This window comes from Ptychodera flava, chromosome 12 (genome assembly GCF_041260155.1).
Source record: "Ptychodera flava strain L36383 chromosome 12, AS_Pfla_20210202, whole genome shotgun sequence".
Classification (NCBI taxonomy): Eukaryota; Metazoa; Hemichordata; class Enteropneusta; family Ptychoderidae; genus Ptychodera; species Ptychodera flava.
Genome location: NC_091939.1, coordinates 36512201 through 36529696, shown reverse-complemented (window position 1 = coordinate 36529696; position 17496 = coordinate 36512201). Strand labels below are relative to the sequence as shown.

Here is a 17496-nt window from a genome sequence, read left to right as displayed (position 1 = left end):
TTAAGTATAGGCCTATACAGGCACTGAGAGTGAATATGTTACAGCAATTTGATTAGTTTCTTTTCCTTTTCTACTTCTGTGATAATCTTTAAGACAATCAATCTGCAAGGCAGTTTATGTATTGACAAATATGTTATCTTTTACAAGCACACAGTAAACTGTTCTTGATTTTTCATTTACAATATTTGACATAGACTGAAATACATAACATGCACCAATGTTTACACTTTGCCCATACACCAGATACATGGAGAAATTTCAACATACAATCATCAACTCAGAAACCCTACAGGGAAAAGTAAACATTGTTTTCTTCCAGAACAGCTGGTGCATCCACATCTGGAACAACTTACAAACTTAACCAATAACACAAGGATGATGACACAAGAGATAAAGTTAAACTGTGCTGAACTTGACTATTCCTTTCAAATCCTTACCTAACTTGACATCTTAAACTAAAATACACTGCATGGTTAATTGTGCACAAAAATACATCGGGGTGGACCATTTGATAAGGGATGGTGTCTGGAAGATCGATGAGGTACATTATCTTTTTTATCCGATCCATTGTACATTCTTTTTTCCCCACTCTCCCACCTTTTCTTTTTGTCAAACCTTCTCTGGCTGAATTTTTTATTGGCATTTGTTTGGAATTTTTTCAAAATCTGCCAGGATTTTTTACCGCATTTCAACACCAAACAGTGTTTCCGTTAAAATTCCAAAACTTGCGTATGATTTTACGCAACTAAGTTTTTATTTGCGTAAAATGTATTCAAAATGCGTACGGTAGGAATCAGTATCTGAAGTGAGCTGGGCAGTCTTTTCTGTAGAACTTGGGGGGGGGGGGGGGGGGTGGGTTCCTGTAATGCGCATGCTTTATTAACAAAAAACAACAACCTGGGGGGCTTCAAGGTGTAGCTGAACGTTTGCCATGCCGTGATGCATGTACCGTATATGATCGTTGAGCAGCCCAATGAGTTCATGTTCAAAGAAAATACCTTCTGACTACGAAATTAGTGTTTTCAAAGGGCCAACAAAAAGCAGACACTGTTCAAAGTCCGGCGGGACCTCTAAAGAATGCAACCCAACAGAGTCTAAACACAGGGTCCGGCGAGCAATATTCGTCTAGAAATTATGAATATGATCAATAAATGTCTTGTATTAAACTTCTTTTTCATTATACAACGGACTACCTTATGAGCTGCTAACGAGGTATTTGGTCAGGGCGATAAGCCCCCGCGTTGGCGATCGGCAGAACAAATTAATGAAGGGGATTAGGGAGGGCAATTAACAGATATAGACTGTTTTCTTTGAAATACTATCCACAGATAGCTAGGGTAAAGTAATAGGCACACACTAGACAAAGGTAAGGCTTGTATAATGAAAAAAAAGTTTAATACAAGACATTTATTGATCATATTCATAATTTCTAGACGAATATTGCTCGCCGGACCCTGTGGTCTAAATGGTCACCCGTAAACACTTTCCAAATAACATGCGACGTAATGACCATTAACTGTATTGTGTTACCAACAACGTAGACTCGATCGAATCTCGAATTTTTTGCATCTGTAGTGCCATTGTCTGTAGAGAACTGATTGACATGACGTTTTGTGATGATGACATACAATGTATTAAGTGCTGCGGTCTGCTAAAGTCTAAAATGTTGCAATATCATGATAAATGTCACTTGCAAGCAGGTGCACAATGTTGCATAAAGTTTTGCGATCTGCTAAAGTCTTAAATGTTGCAATATCATGATAAATGTCACTTGCAAGCAGGTGCATATGTTCTATTTTTGTCCTGCATTAAACCACGTTCAGGCAATGTAGTGTGGGCCAAGTACGTTGTGTCATTGGGCGGCATTTCTCAATGCGTATTTGTTTACGCAGTCATGATTTTTTTGCGTATTTCCGAACAATTTTGCGTAAAATACACAGGATTTTGCGTTAACGGAAACACTGACCAAATACAGTTTACCATATCAAATGCTTACTAAATCACCACATTATATACTCTTAGTTCCAGTAGGTATAAAATTACCAAAAAAAATCTTAAAAATACAAAATGAAAGATATCCCAGTAAAACTGACAGTTTCGCAAAGTTGCCCCAAAAATTCAAAATTCCGGATTTCAACTTAATTTCAATATATCTTATTAACAAAAACCCTAAGAACCGGTTTACTAAATATCAAAGCAATCAGACTGGTAAATTTTGAGAAACAAATTTTTTGACCAAAAATGAGAAACATTGCCCCCCAAAATACAGAATTGCAGATTTCATCCTAATTTTAAATATATCTAATTAACATAAACCCTAGGAACCTGTACACTAGATATCAAAGCTACCAGATCAGAAGTTTTAGGAGAAAAATTTTTTGACCAAAAAAGGCAAAAATTGCCCCAAAAATAAAAAATACCGTCAATGACGCTGTACCTTCTCTAATGTGTGGCCAGGTCAGGTAATTGGTTGTTGGCATGGAGTTGTTGGTAAATAGTTGATGATGTAGGAGCATGAGGTGGGATATGGACCCAAAGAACCCAAAAGATGATTAAATACATCAATCAAAAAAATTCTAAGCTACAGTATAAACTGCCTAAAGATAGTTCAATGTGGGAAAAAGTTAAATAATTCAGAAATAAGAATTCACAGTCCAAAATAGTAATGACGCACTTCCTTACTGACCTGAGTGCATGAGAAATACACAACCTGGCATCTGTAAATTAAATGTATACCAAGTGATCATTTTAAGTCACTTTTAAGTGTTTTTAATGGATTTCCGAAAAGAGTCCTGTGAAAATGATGAAAAACGCTTATCTAGTCTTGTGTTTGTATAAACCTCATGGCTGATAATTGTCATAGTATTGAAAAAAAATTGAAAGTGAAGAATTTTTAATAGGCATATTTTCCTTGAAATACATGACCGTGTAAAGAATATATGCTAAAAGTGTTTAAGAGTAAATTTCTTTTAAAAAATAATTTAATCTGTGACCAAAGGATTTTTATTCTTTGAGTTTACAAATTCAAACATTGCAATTTGTTCAATCATCTTGTGCAGTGCAAAATTTATAAAATGACTGAAAAACAAAAAAAATTGGCAGAATTACAGTCTTTGTGATGTAAAATTATGGGTTGACATCACGATAACTGTTAATCTGTTTGAAGTACTAATATACTATAATTTAAAAAAGAAAATTCATGCAGAAACGGTAAAATATATTGTCAGCAATGTAGTGTTAATTTTGACTTTACATCAAAATATGCCTTTGCTGGATACCAAATATATAGGGCGAAATATTAAAATCAGCCATGTTCAGCAAAATCCACACAACAGCATTGATCCTTTTCTAATTTGATTTGATTTGCTTATGTTATCCTTGTATGACAGTCAGTACAATATGGAACTTGAACACAACACAGTGAATAAGTATGCTGTAAATGAAATGGTGTGGCTGCATCCACATGCAGCAATAGGTGTGCCTTTGTCTCTCACCCCTCATTTCCAACCTGTCCCATCCCTGAAAAAATAGTTTGGTCTTATATTTATAATGTTAATAATTTCTGTATTTGTTAAAATGTGCGCATCTCAAAAACTTTGATCATAAACATTTTCATTGTTTTTTATAGCTGACCAGTCAGTTAACCTGTTTATATTGAATATTTGCGCATTTTTCCACAGTATTTGACATTTTCTGAATACCTTCTTATTCAGTTTGTCATTTTCTAAAAGTTAAAATGCTCCATTGTGTGGTCAAGCTTTCCACAAGCATCAAATGTGGTACTTCATATAGGAGGGTCTGCCTCTAGAGGGCAGGCATCATGAATAGTGTTTGTTGGTTAATTCCTCCACGTAAACTTCTGATTGTACTGTAAACATTGAACATGGCCGACGTCCCATTTTCCTGTCTAAAACTTTCACTCATTTTCGTTCATATGACTCTGAAACTCCAGGAAACGATTGGGAAGAAAGGGTTATCTTGAAATATTGAGGTACTCGCCGATATTTTGCAAAATTAAATGAGAAAAAATGCAAGGAAAATGCTGACAGGCTTACACGATGACAGTTTTCAGACTCGGAGGCATATGATCATCTCTGCAGATTATGCAACAGGCCAAGATCACGTGAGGCCATGAGGGGATATCCACGCAACTCAGTACCAAACACTAGCGCTCACAGAGTGAGCAAACACAAAGTGAAACTGGTCAGTTTCTTCAGCCTGGGGGGGGGGCCAGTGGATTCATGGGGGGGGGTCACCCTGTTTTTGACTTTGGTGACAGGGGGGGTCACCATGTTTTTGAAATGCCCAATAGGGGGGGTCAGTGTGTTTTTGAATTTTGACACAGGCTCATCATTGCCTTAAATGCTAGTGTCAGCCACAAAATTCATCATTCAGTTGTATTTTTCGGCGCGCCCTTTGGGCGCGTAACTTTAATAATCAGTCATATTTTTCAGCACGCCCAACTTTAACATATCAAGCATACATACATCAGAGATATCTGTATGTTCAATATTTTTCAGAGTGCTCTTCAAGCTCATTACTTTAATATATCATACATCTTTCAGCATGCCCTTCAGGTGCATGACTTTAATATACAAGGCATATATATCAGAGATATCAGGATGTTTCATACTTTTTGGCGCGCCCTTCCGGCGCCATACTTTCAGAGATATCTTGATGTTTGCTAAGTGAAAGTGTACCATTATGAAATCTGCATTTCATATGAAAAGGATGACAAATTCCTGATACTTTTCTGTTCTCTCTGTGAGAATTCAGTATGAGAAAGCAACATGCACAAATATTTCACAATATATATTTGATACAGTGACTTATTTTAGAGATAGAAAAATGACAAGATATCTTTCCTTCTCATTGATGCAATTATTTCCTTTGTTTCATAGGTTTTCTGTAGAAAGATGCTTTTTATGAACAAAATAACAGTTAAAAAAGGCAGTTTTTGTCATTATTAGCTGTGCTTTTATGGTTTCAATGTTACACAAGAAAAGGGAGGTCCTCTCAGACACTGTACACATCAGATTTGGCTAAAAAAGCTCTCTATGGCTCCTCAGTAGATTTAATTGGATGGTTGGCAAGTCTTAACACCCATCAAAGTTTTGATTCACTGCTTTTTCCTCTTTGATATTAATGATGACATCCATTTCTGTACAACAGTTCAGGACATCTGGTTAAGCAGAGAAAGTGTGAAATACATTCACAGCTCATTCAAAATACAGCTCATTCAAAATGTACTGTATTTAAACTTTAAGATTGACACTTTGAAATTCCTATCTTACAACTGACATGTCAACAATTTCACTAAAACATAGAATGACTATTTAAAATATAAATATATGAAAAATGTAAAATATAATATATATATATATATATATATATATATATATATATATATATATATATATATATATATATATATATATATATATATATATATATTATGTTCATCTTTGTTTTACCTTTGTCGCGCCCAGGGGGGGGGGGGGGTCCACCCTGTTTTAGAAATTTGGAATAGGGGGGGTCACCCTGTTTTCAAAATTTGGAATAGGGGGGGTCAGCCACTTTTTGACATCGGCAAAAAATAATCCACCGTCCCCCCCCCCAGGCCGAAGAAACTGACCAGTCCCTAACGTCAGCTCAGTAGTCTGTAATAGATTGTAGTCAACTAAGAAACCTTGGAGAAAGGCTTAACACTGTGGCTATGCCGCTAAGTCCCTTTTGATTTTTGTCATAGCTCAAAATCGTTCTGCCACACCTCAACCTGAGCCATGAACACCCCCACCAGTTTATGATATGACCCATCACAATGGCATGACGTCAACGGATCTTGACAGACGGAAGTCTTGACAGACGGAAGTACTTGACAGCAGCATACTGGTTTTCAACTCTAATACCTTCTCTGTCTATAAATAGACACAAGAAGGTAAAAAAAAATTGCCAGTTTCAGCATACCTTCAATACATTATATTGAGATTAATCTTAGATACCTGTATACCAAATATCAAAGCTATCAAATCAGTTGTTTTTGGATTAAAAATTTTTTATCAAAAATTGGGAAAATTGCCCCAAAATTACAAATATGACAATATCAATACAATTTGTACAAGCATGACTGAGGTCATTCTGAGGAACATGAATATTAAGTTTCATAGCAATCACACGAGCGATTTCAGAGAACAAGATTTTTTGACTAAAAACGGAAAAAATACCCTAAAAATACAAGCATGCAAATTTCATCCCAATTTTTGCACACATAATTTAGAATACCTAAAGAAATCTGCATACCAAGTTTCAACCAAATCTGACCAATGCTTACTGAGTTTTAGCCATTTGCAGGATTTTTCCTTTTTTCCCCCTCATTTGCATATTTTTGGCACTGACATGTTCATTTGAACAAATTCACATCTCCACCCCTAGGTGCACCTGTATACCAAATACTGAGACAGTAGGTGCTACGGTTTAGGAGTTTTTGATGTGGACTGACTAACAGACATACATACATACATACACACAGACGCCATTTTGCCACCTTATATGAATACCTCCCATTTACATATATACATATGCATATATGGGAGCGTAAAAACCAGAGGGTATAAAAATTTCAGGGAAATTCACTGGTAAAAAGCGGTAAAACGTTAAAAACATAGAGAGAGGAGTAAGGCCGCCGATCAACAGCGCCACCATACATATTAGGCAGGGAAAGGACCTGATGCCAACAGATTACAATATCAGGGGTCAAAAGGGTTAATGTCTTCGCACAGTATTACACTCCTGAGAGATTAACATCTGTACCACGTCTCATCAAATTTGATGCAGTGGTTCTGGAGATGGCCCGCTAATTAGAAATGTTCATTAAATATGCAAATTAGCAATTAATTCATATGACACTGCTAGGTGTCTTTGTAAATTCGTATGAGACTGTGCTAAAGATCTGTCCAAGTTTCATCAAATTTGCTGCAGTATTTCTAGACATATAATCCTAATTATACAAATTTATAAAATATGCAAATTGGCAATTAATTGATGCAATACTGACATATGGTATCTCATTGTATGCTATCAGAGACATGTGTGATGAACATCTTTCCTGAAATTCATTGCAGTGGATCTAGAAACAGCTCTTTTTCAAAACGTCATTGTAAATGACATAGTCCCCACTTTTTAAACAAAATTGCTGTCACATGGCCATATTTGATCTGATCACAAAACAAATTTACGTGCATATGTATGACATAGTGAATAATGCTTGTATCAAGTTTGAATGAAATCACTCCAGGTAACTCTACGTGAATGGAGGAACGGACGGACGCACCATAGACGGCCGGATGCATGCACAGAGGGATGCATGGACATGACCAAACCTATAACTCCCCACTAATAAGACATCATTATTTGTATTTTTCTATAGCTTGCTGACCAAATGCAAACACCTCACAGAATAAAGAAACCGGAATCTTACCTGCCTTAGCCATAAAATACGGAGGTAGTTCTCCTATGGCAGTGCCAGCACCCTACAAAAATGACAAGATAATTTTTTTGAGATCAAAAAACTGTTCCTATTGAATTCCACAAATTGATGAGGGACAAAAATTCTCTACCCTACCGGACAACAAAATGGCCACCATGCTGCCATATTGGATTGTATCACAAAACAAATCAATGTGGATATGCATGACATAGGTCAATATCCTTCTACCAACGTTGAATAGAATCGGTTGAAACGTGCCTGAGTTATGGCTAAGCACATGACATATTGTAGCACAAAACAAATCGACTTGCATATGTATGACATATGAAGTAATCCTTGTACCAAGTTTGAATGAAATCACTCCAGGAATCTCTGAGACATCTGTATGAATGGACAGACGGACGGACGCACACACAGACGGACGCACGCACGCACGGATTGATGGAGATGCATGGAGACAGATGAGTGTCGACATATATCAAAGAAATTTGAAACTTTTCACTGACGACAATCTCATAACATTTATGATGATACTGTTAGTGTCATTAGTAATTTGACTCCAAATCTATTTTACCAAACTTGAGGAAGTGCTATATCAGGGCTCAAAATTAGCGGTAGTCCCGTGTCCACAGACTACCAACTTTTCCCTTTGGCTACCAAATCCATGAAATGGCAGCCCACATGGACTACCAAAACCTGGAACATGAAATTACTTAGTGGGCGACATGATGTTGATCGTTGTGAGATGACCGATGCTCATACCGGTACAGTCAACCACGCTGGACACAGAAAGGCCAGACTATGATTTTATGATTTTGTTACGCAAATTAAAAGGCGACAGTGCAATCAAATTTGTTGCGACAAACTTTTAATAGAATATTATCTGCACTGATGTACTTGGATGACAGGCTTGGGAAATGATGGCCAATGAAAATTCATTTTCATAGTTATTTAATCACAATGTATCAATCACAATCAAACTCAAAATTATTCAAACTGCAAAGGAAAAGCTGTCGAGCCATCCACAAATTACACTTTCCGAAGTGTACAAGGTCATCCCATGATAGCGTAATATGGTGGAGAAATATTGCCAGAATTGCCACGAAAGTATAAGGAACATGACTGTACCAAGTTGTCATCTAGAAATTCATAGCTAATCTATTTTAGCCATTTTACGTTTACGCGTGCTGAGTGAAAAATCTTTGCCTTGAATTGGCGAACATCAAAATTTGTATATAAGCTCTGTGTATGTGTGAATACAAGGTCGTCAAACTTTGAGGTGTCACCGTTCTCCTAAGGCTATGATCTGCAGGTATTGATGTCAAATGACTAGAAAATTTACTTCCTGGATAGAATCATGCAAAAAAAATCTTTCCATTGTCTAGATATAAATAAAAATATCCCTTACAAAACACCTATTCATTCATGCTTGGGCTACCAGACCTTGTCACTGGGCTATCAACTTCAGAAAATGGTAGCCCAATAGGACTACCAGGGAAAAAAGTTAATTTCGAGCCCTGTATATATATTGATTTCACAGGTATCTTACTCTTCTGTGAAGCGAATAGCTGTGTCAGTCAACAGCTTATTTGCATATTTAATGACCTTTTTGTAATACCGTAAGTAATGTTGGTCAAAATTACTGTACACTTGCTACATATGAAGGTGACAGATATCTAGACTATTCTGAGAAATATTAACGAGTGTCCTCTCAATGAATTGATAAACTACAGTGTTTTTATTGACATTACTGAAGGTGTTTTCACTTGATTTGAGCTGCACTTAATGTTTCTTCCCTGCTCAAAATCCAAAGGACAAAAGTCAAAGAAATTTATCATCTTTATTTCAGCCAATTACATATTTGTACATTTAATGGCCTTATTAATTTGTGGTGAATATTGTTCATGATGTTGATCATAACACTTTCATTAAGCAAACATGTGGCAAAAAATTTAACTTTACTGAAAACTGCAATATATACTGAAACGCATGAGCATTTTCAGTTCATATCTGGTTGTAAAATATTGAAGGTCTAGGTTTTTAGTTTTGGCAGATAAAAGCTTTTGTCATTTCTGCATTTTGAAGCTCATCTACATTAATTTTGAGCCCTGACTTTAAGATTTTTAAATTTCATCTTTGACATTGAACAATTACAACCCCTAATGCTTCTTTTGCCATTTTTATATTACAACTTGGATCCTATTAAACTGAAATCATTGCTGTATGAAGTTAAACAATGCATTTTCTTAATACTATAGATAAAAATTCATTCTATTGGCTAGTTGGACTGAGCATGGCATTATGTGAAGTAGGTAACAGTGATGAAGGATTGACCTGAGGTGTTGACTTACCCACATAAATGCTTCTATTCTGACTTTACTCATTATTGTCCACATACTCATGGATGTACCTTCTTCATCTGGACAAATGATTCTACAAATAAAACAAACATAAAGATCTAGACTGTGTTATGCAGGTCATTCTTCCCTCCCCATTCCCATGACCAGTTTAATTAGTTTAGAATAGTCTAGAACATTCTGAAGGTCATGTTTATTACAGCTGAAGATATTAGGGACTGGTCAGTTTCTTCGGCCTGGGGGGTGGATTATTTTGTTGCCGACGTCAAAAAGTGGCTGACCCCCTATTCCAAATTTTGAAAACAGGGTGACCGCCCTATTCCAAATTTCGAAAACGGGGGAACCCTGCACGGGACAACTGTAAAACAAAAGGTGGACATACATTATATATATATATATATATATTATATATATATATATATATATATATATATATATATATATATATATATATATATATATATATATATATATATATATATATATATATATATAATATACACAGCCCGCCAGAAAGTATTTACGCACCTAGTTTCAGCAGTGAAAAAGTTTCGAAAGTAATAAATAGCACACACTGTACAAGGTTTTCAGGAAAAATTAAACTATATTTCGTAAATAGGTGACAAATGAAAGGCAAAAAATCTTTGATCTTAGAACAACGCAAGGCAAGAAAATCACGGCATGAAAAGAGCTGTATCTGATAGTCTGACAATCGTTCGATTCTCTATGGGAACAACAACCGTCAAGAACATGAATATTAATGAGGTCAATCGAACGTTCGTACAAACTATCAATAATGGGTATGTCCACCCCTTCGCTGGATGACCTCTCGTAGTCGGCTCGGCATAGTATTGACAAGTTTCCGGCAAATACCTTGCTGAAAGTGTTCCCACGAAGTGACAATACGGTTGTACAGGTCGTCAACACTGTGTATCGGACGAGAATGCACTTCTAAATCGATAAACTCCCATAGGTTTTCGATCGGACTCAAATCTGGAGACTGTGCCGGCCAATCCAACGTTGTAAAATCGTGAAATGGATAGCCATAATCCTGGGGGTTTTGCAGAAACGATTTCACATCCAAGGCAGTGTGTACAGGAGCATTATCTTGTTGAAATATAAAATCAGGCCCAACAAGTCTGAGTGCCGATGGTAGCATTTCATTTTGGAGTATGTCTAAATACTTCCAGCGATTCATAGTGTTCTCGACACGAACAACTGAGCCAACGCCAGCAGCTGAGAAACATCCCCAAACCATTACGCTACCACCATCAAACTTGACAGTGGGATGGATGCAGTGTATTTCGTACTCCTCGCCAGGTCGCCGTCCTACGTAAACTCTCCCGCGACTTCGAAATACCGTAAATTTCGACTCGTCGGTCCATATAACACGGGACCACTGAGTCGGTGTCCAGTTCACATGACGTCTGGCGAATTGTAATCGTGCTGCAATGTGCCGGGGTTGCAATTTCGGCTTTTTCTTTGCAACACATCCACGAAGGCTAGCTCCCTTGTAAAGACGTGATTTCACTGTAGTCAAACTCAAGAGTTTCCCGGTGTCCTCATGAAATTTTGCACGGAGTTCGCGAGCTGTCTTGAACCTGTCAGCCAGACTGGACCTCACCAACATTCTGTCTTCCCATTCAGTCGTGAGCCTCGGGCGTCCAGACCGTTGTACGTTGGCCATGGTACCATGTTGCGACAGTTTTTTGATGTTGTACCTTACACTGCCTTCAGATATGCTCAGCTGCCTTGCGATTTCCCGGTTTTTGACACCCTGAGTATGAAGTGCCTCTATTTGTCCTTTCATATATTCCGGAAGTTCGCGAACTTTTGGCATGCTTCAGTCACGCAATGTTTACAAACAGAAATTATACAGTAACCTCCGACGACCTCTATCAGAATATTCATAAGCAAGTCTGGCAGATTTTCCCGCCCCAAAATTTAATCAGAATTATATTTAAAAAACCCTGATTGATCGATATTTGAATATGAATGGAAGAAATTTAACTGCATGGACTTTGGCGCCAAAGTTAATTATATGCAAATGATATGCAAATGAGTACGTCGCCATTGAAATTTCCATAGGAAATTTCGCTATCTTGAAAACACTCGCCGTACGTTTGTATTTAACGTCCAACAACAGGTCTGCATTGATTAAAATGGGTTAAACCTTCTGCAGATCAATTATTTTTGGAAATAAGTCACATTGGTGCGATTTTTTGAGTTATATTTTTTGCCAAATGTTTATTTTTGAGGTGCGTAAATACTTTCTGGCGGGTCTGTATATATATATATATATATATATATATATATATATATATATATATATATATATATATATATATATATATATATATATATATATTATATATATATATATATATTTTACATACATTTATATTTTAACAGTCATTCTGTGTTTTAATGAAATTGTTGACATGTCAGTTGTAAGATAGGAATTTCAAGTGTCAATCTTAAAGTTTGAAAACAGTACATTTTGAATGAGCTGTGAATGTATTTCACACTTTCTATGCTTAACCAGATGTCCTGAACAGAAATGGATGTCAATCATTCATATCAGAGGAAAAAGCAGTAAATTGAAAATTTTGATGGGTGGTAAGACTTGCCAGCCATCCAATTAAATCTCCTGAGCAGCCATAGAGAGGCATTTTAGCCAAATCTGGTGTGTGCAGTGTCTGAGATGACCTTTTCTTGTAACATTGAAACCATAAAAGCACAGCTAATAATGACAAAAACTGCCTTTTTAACTGTTATTTTGGTCATAAAAAAGCATCATTCTACAGAAAACCTGAGACACAAAGGAAAACAGTTGCATCAATGAGAACAAAATATATCTTGTCATTTTTCTCTCTCTAAAATAAGTCACTGTATCAAATATATATTGTGAAATATTTGTGCATGTTGCTTTCTCATACTGAATTCTCATAGAGAGAACAGAAAAGTATCATGCTTTTCATATGAAATGCAGATTTCATAACGGTACACTTTCACTTAGCAAACATCAAGATGTCTCTGGCATATATCTCTGATTTATTAAAGTATGGCGCCTGAAGGGCGCAGAGAAAAATATGAAACATCCTGATATCTCTGATATAAATTACAAATGACCTCAAAAGAGGGATAAAACTGCAGCAAGTGTGAAGGAATACAGTAAAAAATTGGCCGACTAGCGGAAAATACAGTACTCGTTAAAATAAAGAGCAAAGTTAAAACAAATACAGTAAAATACTAACCGACCAGCGGGAGATAAAACACTTGCAAAGCAGAGACTAAAATGCGCAGACGTTTCGGGTGCAACCCTTCGTCAGTACTAAAAACTCGCTACAGAAACGGGAAAACACAAGAAAGAAAAACAGCCAATCAAACAAGGGAACGATCAAACGCGTTAAAATATGCATTCATACCGGCTGGTGCCAGAGTACCGAGTTTAAAAATAGTGGCCTGTTCGAGTTTAATACACTCCCAACTTTTGTCAAAGACACATCTCATGCCATCAAGATCTTCAACTTGATGTTAAGGCCCTCTATACTTCCATCCCTCATAAGGATGGTCTCCAGGCCCTCGCATATTTTCTTGACCGACGCGACGTTATGGATCCACCCACAAACGTTTTAATTCGCTTAGCTGAATTAGTGTTAACTTTAAATTGCTTCACCTTTAATAGTGAATTCTACACACAAGTTCGCGGTGTTGCCATGGGTACACGCATGGGACCTTCTTACGCTTGTTTATTCGTTGGTTACATCGAAAAACAGATAATACAAACATATACCGGTCACATTCCGGAGCTCTTTAAACGGTATATTGATGACTGCTTTGGTGCAGCATCTTGTTCACGCACAGAATTGGATAATTTTATTGATTTCGTTTCACATTTTCACCCCGCACTGGAATTTACTTCCACTATTTCAGACACATCGGTTGCATTTCTTGACATATCAGTTTATATCAATGGGGACTCGCTGTCTACCTCCATACATTATAAATCCACAGACTCTCATGCATATGTTCTATTCAGCTCATCTCACCCCCGTCGGTGCAAGGAATCCATTCCATTTTCACAGTTTCTACGCGCTCGGCGCATTTGCTCTGACCAAAAGGATTTTGAGCAGCAGCTTGACACTATTAGCACTTGGTTCTCGGCTCGGGGTTATCCCCGCTCTGTAGTGGACAAAGCCAAAGAGCGCGTTGAACCACTAACACAGGAGGATGCGTTAAAGTCAACTACCCGTTCTCAATGCGATCGCATTCCTCTTGTATTAACATACCATCCTTTTAATCATAGAATCCGTAAAATCATCTTTGAGGAGTTTTCCATCTTAACCAACTCCCCAATACACAGAATATTTTTTCCGTACCTCCCATCATGGCATTTCGACGTGACACGAACATCAAAGACTGGCTGGTGCGTTCCAGTTTACCTAATCGCGACTGCGCTACTGGAACATCATCATGTGACCGTCGAGTGTGTAACACCTGCCCGCATACTTTTACAACCAATTTCATTCAGGGCCCGCGTGGTAGAGTCAATGTTTCCGGCGTGTTCACATGCACGTCGGCTAATATCATCTATTGCATCAAATGCAGACGCTGCAGCATGCTATATATTGGCGAAACAAAGCGTCGCCTAGGCGATCACTTTGCTGAACATCTTCGCACTGTGACCGACAACAAGCTCGCATATCCGGTGGCCAAGCATTTTTGTACACCACCCCACCGCGGTCGGTCTGACATGGCAGTGTCTGCTATAATTTCCACCACAGACTCTACCCGCCATAAACTCGAACAGGCCACTATTTTTAAACTCGGTACTCTGGCACCAGCCGGTATGAATGCATATTTTAACGCGTTTGATCGTTCCCTTGTTTGATTGGCTGTTTTTCTTTCTTGTGTTTTCCCGTTTCTGTAGCGAGTTTTTAGTACTGACGAAGGGTTGCACCCGAAACGTCTGCGCATTTTAGTCTCTGCTTTGCAAGTGTTTTATCTCCCGCTGGTCGATTAGTATTTTACTGTATTTGTTTTAACTTTGCTCTTTATTTTAACCAGTACTGTATTTTCCGCTAGTCGGCCAATTTTTTACTGTATCTCTGATATATATGTCTTGTATATTAAAGTCATGCACAGGAAGGGCGTGCTGAAAAATGTCTGATATATTAAAGTGATGCGCTCGAAGAGCACGCTGAAAAATATTGAACATACAGAAATCTCTGATATATGTATGCCTGATATGTTAAAGTTGGGCATGCTGAAAAATATGTCTGATTATTATTAAAGTTATGGTTTCCCTTACTTAGGGGGTCCCTTATTTGCTATAAAGCAGCTGACCCCCTCTCTCCAACTTAAGTTACTGTATCTGTAGACTTCCCACAGAGAGAACATAACATTCCCAGCTTGCCCTACAAAGAGTAAGCCCATTACAATTTTATCATCCAACCAAATTAAATGAACTACAATGTCAAGCATGGGGAGGAGGGTGGGAGAACCATTTGTGTTAAATGGTAAGTATTATTTACAGAAACTAAAATCCTGGCCGATTTTTTCATTTCTATAACATAATACAAAACCATTTAACACAACTTGCCTAAGAGTCCCACAGTCAAATGGAGGGGCTAATTTGACATGAGTAACCAATGAAGAAAAAAGAAATGACCATACATGACTTCCAAGACTGAAGTGGTTGCTCCTTAAAAAGAATGACAGCACTTATTTGTGCGGCACCTGGGATTGTGCCACACAAATGGCCGCTAAAGAAAAGAACCCCTACCTCTCAGCAGCCATATCCCAAATAGGGAAAGACTATATTAACTTACATGGTAACTGAAACCTGAGTCCTTACCTGACCAACTTGGGTGATAAACTGAAGACTTTTACTGCGATCGCAATAATTGTTGGTACATCGAAGCCCCAATATACCGGTACTTAGGGAAACCGCTGGGAATATCCCTATACCACAAAGAGATTAGCTGACAGCACTATTGCTATGTGCATGAAGTTTGGCAGATAATCTTTCAGTTTGTTTATCAAAACACTGCTGGGTGTCTCATAAAGCAGAGGCCGTTCATTTTGCACGACCGATAAATTACTGATTCAGAAGTAAATCATTGACTTTCTATGAATAAAGTTAAATTGCTTTTGCCTATGTGTTGCCTGCGGTAAATTTAATTGATTTCCTATTTTCCTGAAGTTTTGGTGACCGTTTTGCACGAATGACAATTAACTCGCACTTTCTCCAGCTGTTCAGAATCAACTCGCCCGAAACCAACTCACCCGTTGTTTTAGATAACACGTTTGTACCGCGTACCTATATGCACCCTTCGTTGTCGATTTAGTCTATAAATATCAATTAATGGATGATAGAATCGAGACTGTGTATGATTTTATCAATTGGAACAAAAATATTTCGATTGATTGACTAACACACCTAATTTTAAGCATTTTCTTCAACTTTAGAAAATAAGTCATCGCCTTTCCTTGACATCGCCGTTTTCGTTTAAAAATGCTCTGTCCCCTTAGTTAGTGTGAAAGCTCAGCTAAGGTTTGCCTCGGCCGTACTGATTGAGAGATAGCTCCTTCTTTAGCTATATTTTCAGTTTCGAAAAGATCTCGCCAACTATTCCTTTAAGTGCACAGTGCAGGTCTGTCTACGTTTGCAGGAAAAGCTATTGTTGCCTTGCCCAACAAACTGAATTCAGGCGAGTTGGTATCGGGCGAGTTGGGTTCTGAGTCACGAGTGGTTTGAAAAGGTACCCGTTTTGCACTGGGAGATTAGAAGCGAAAGGTAGGTTATCAACACCATTGATGACATGCCTTTTTTTCACCGTGTTGTCTCATTTCTCTGTATTTTTTCGGTGACGGCAATTTGAAAATAGCAATTTCATGTCCGCTGATTGTAACGATTTGTTAGCTCTAAGAATTCGAAGTATGAAACATCACAGTTTCCGGGCTCGGCCGCGGGAGACAAGACAACACATATTCAAACTTTGGGTCAAACCAAGTTTACTTTCTCGATTGGATACATTGAGGTCAAAATACAAACTCTGCCATCAATTTGCGATTAAAAAGTGTAGCATTTCAGCATTCTTTGCAATTGATGAATATGACTGTCCTTTTTCATTTTACATTTCTTGAGAAAACTCTACTATTTACCCACTTTAGTCTGATACCCCTATGAATAATGATATCATCCGTATGACGCACCCAAATGTGACTGAACAGTGAACAGTTTGTGTACACTCTAAAATAGGAGACATTTGCTGAAGTCATGACCTTTTGTATTGGCCAATCGCAGAGGGGCAGTTTTCATGAATATTTAAATCGAGGCTATTGCCACGGGCGTGGCAATAGACAACCTGGCTATTGCCACGCCATGGTTTGGAACGATAATTCTGAGATGTTTTTCTGACCGATAATTGACTCTCTCAATGGTTCACGTCCTGAATCCATATTTTTTTTGCTGATAATTCGGTAAATGTTCTGAAACAAACGTAATCTGTTGCTCGACATCAGAAGTAAAACATGACCGACCGTCACGTCTAAGGGACGTACCATTAGACCTTGGGAGGGGGGGTGGTGGTCAAAAACAGAAAAAAACAATTTTCAGAGCAGAAAGTTAGGAAAAAAAAAATCTTC

At 37.6% G+C, this 17496-nt stretch overlaps 1 protein-coding gene across 1 annotated transcript in view; it reads right to left on the bottom strand.

Annotated features, from left to right (window-relative positions):
- LOC139145762 (vacuole membrane protein 1-like) overlaps window positions 1-17496 on the bottom strand; it is a 268119-nt gene that overhangs the window by 111983 nt on the left and 138640 nt on the right. Inside the window, 2 exon segments of the mRNA XM_070717066.1 lie at window positions 7478-7529; window positions 9838-9919. Of these exon segments, the coding sequence (XP_070573167.1) occupies window positions 7478-7529; window positions 9838-9919 (134 nt within the window).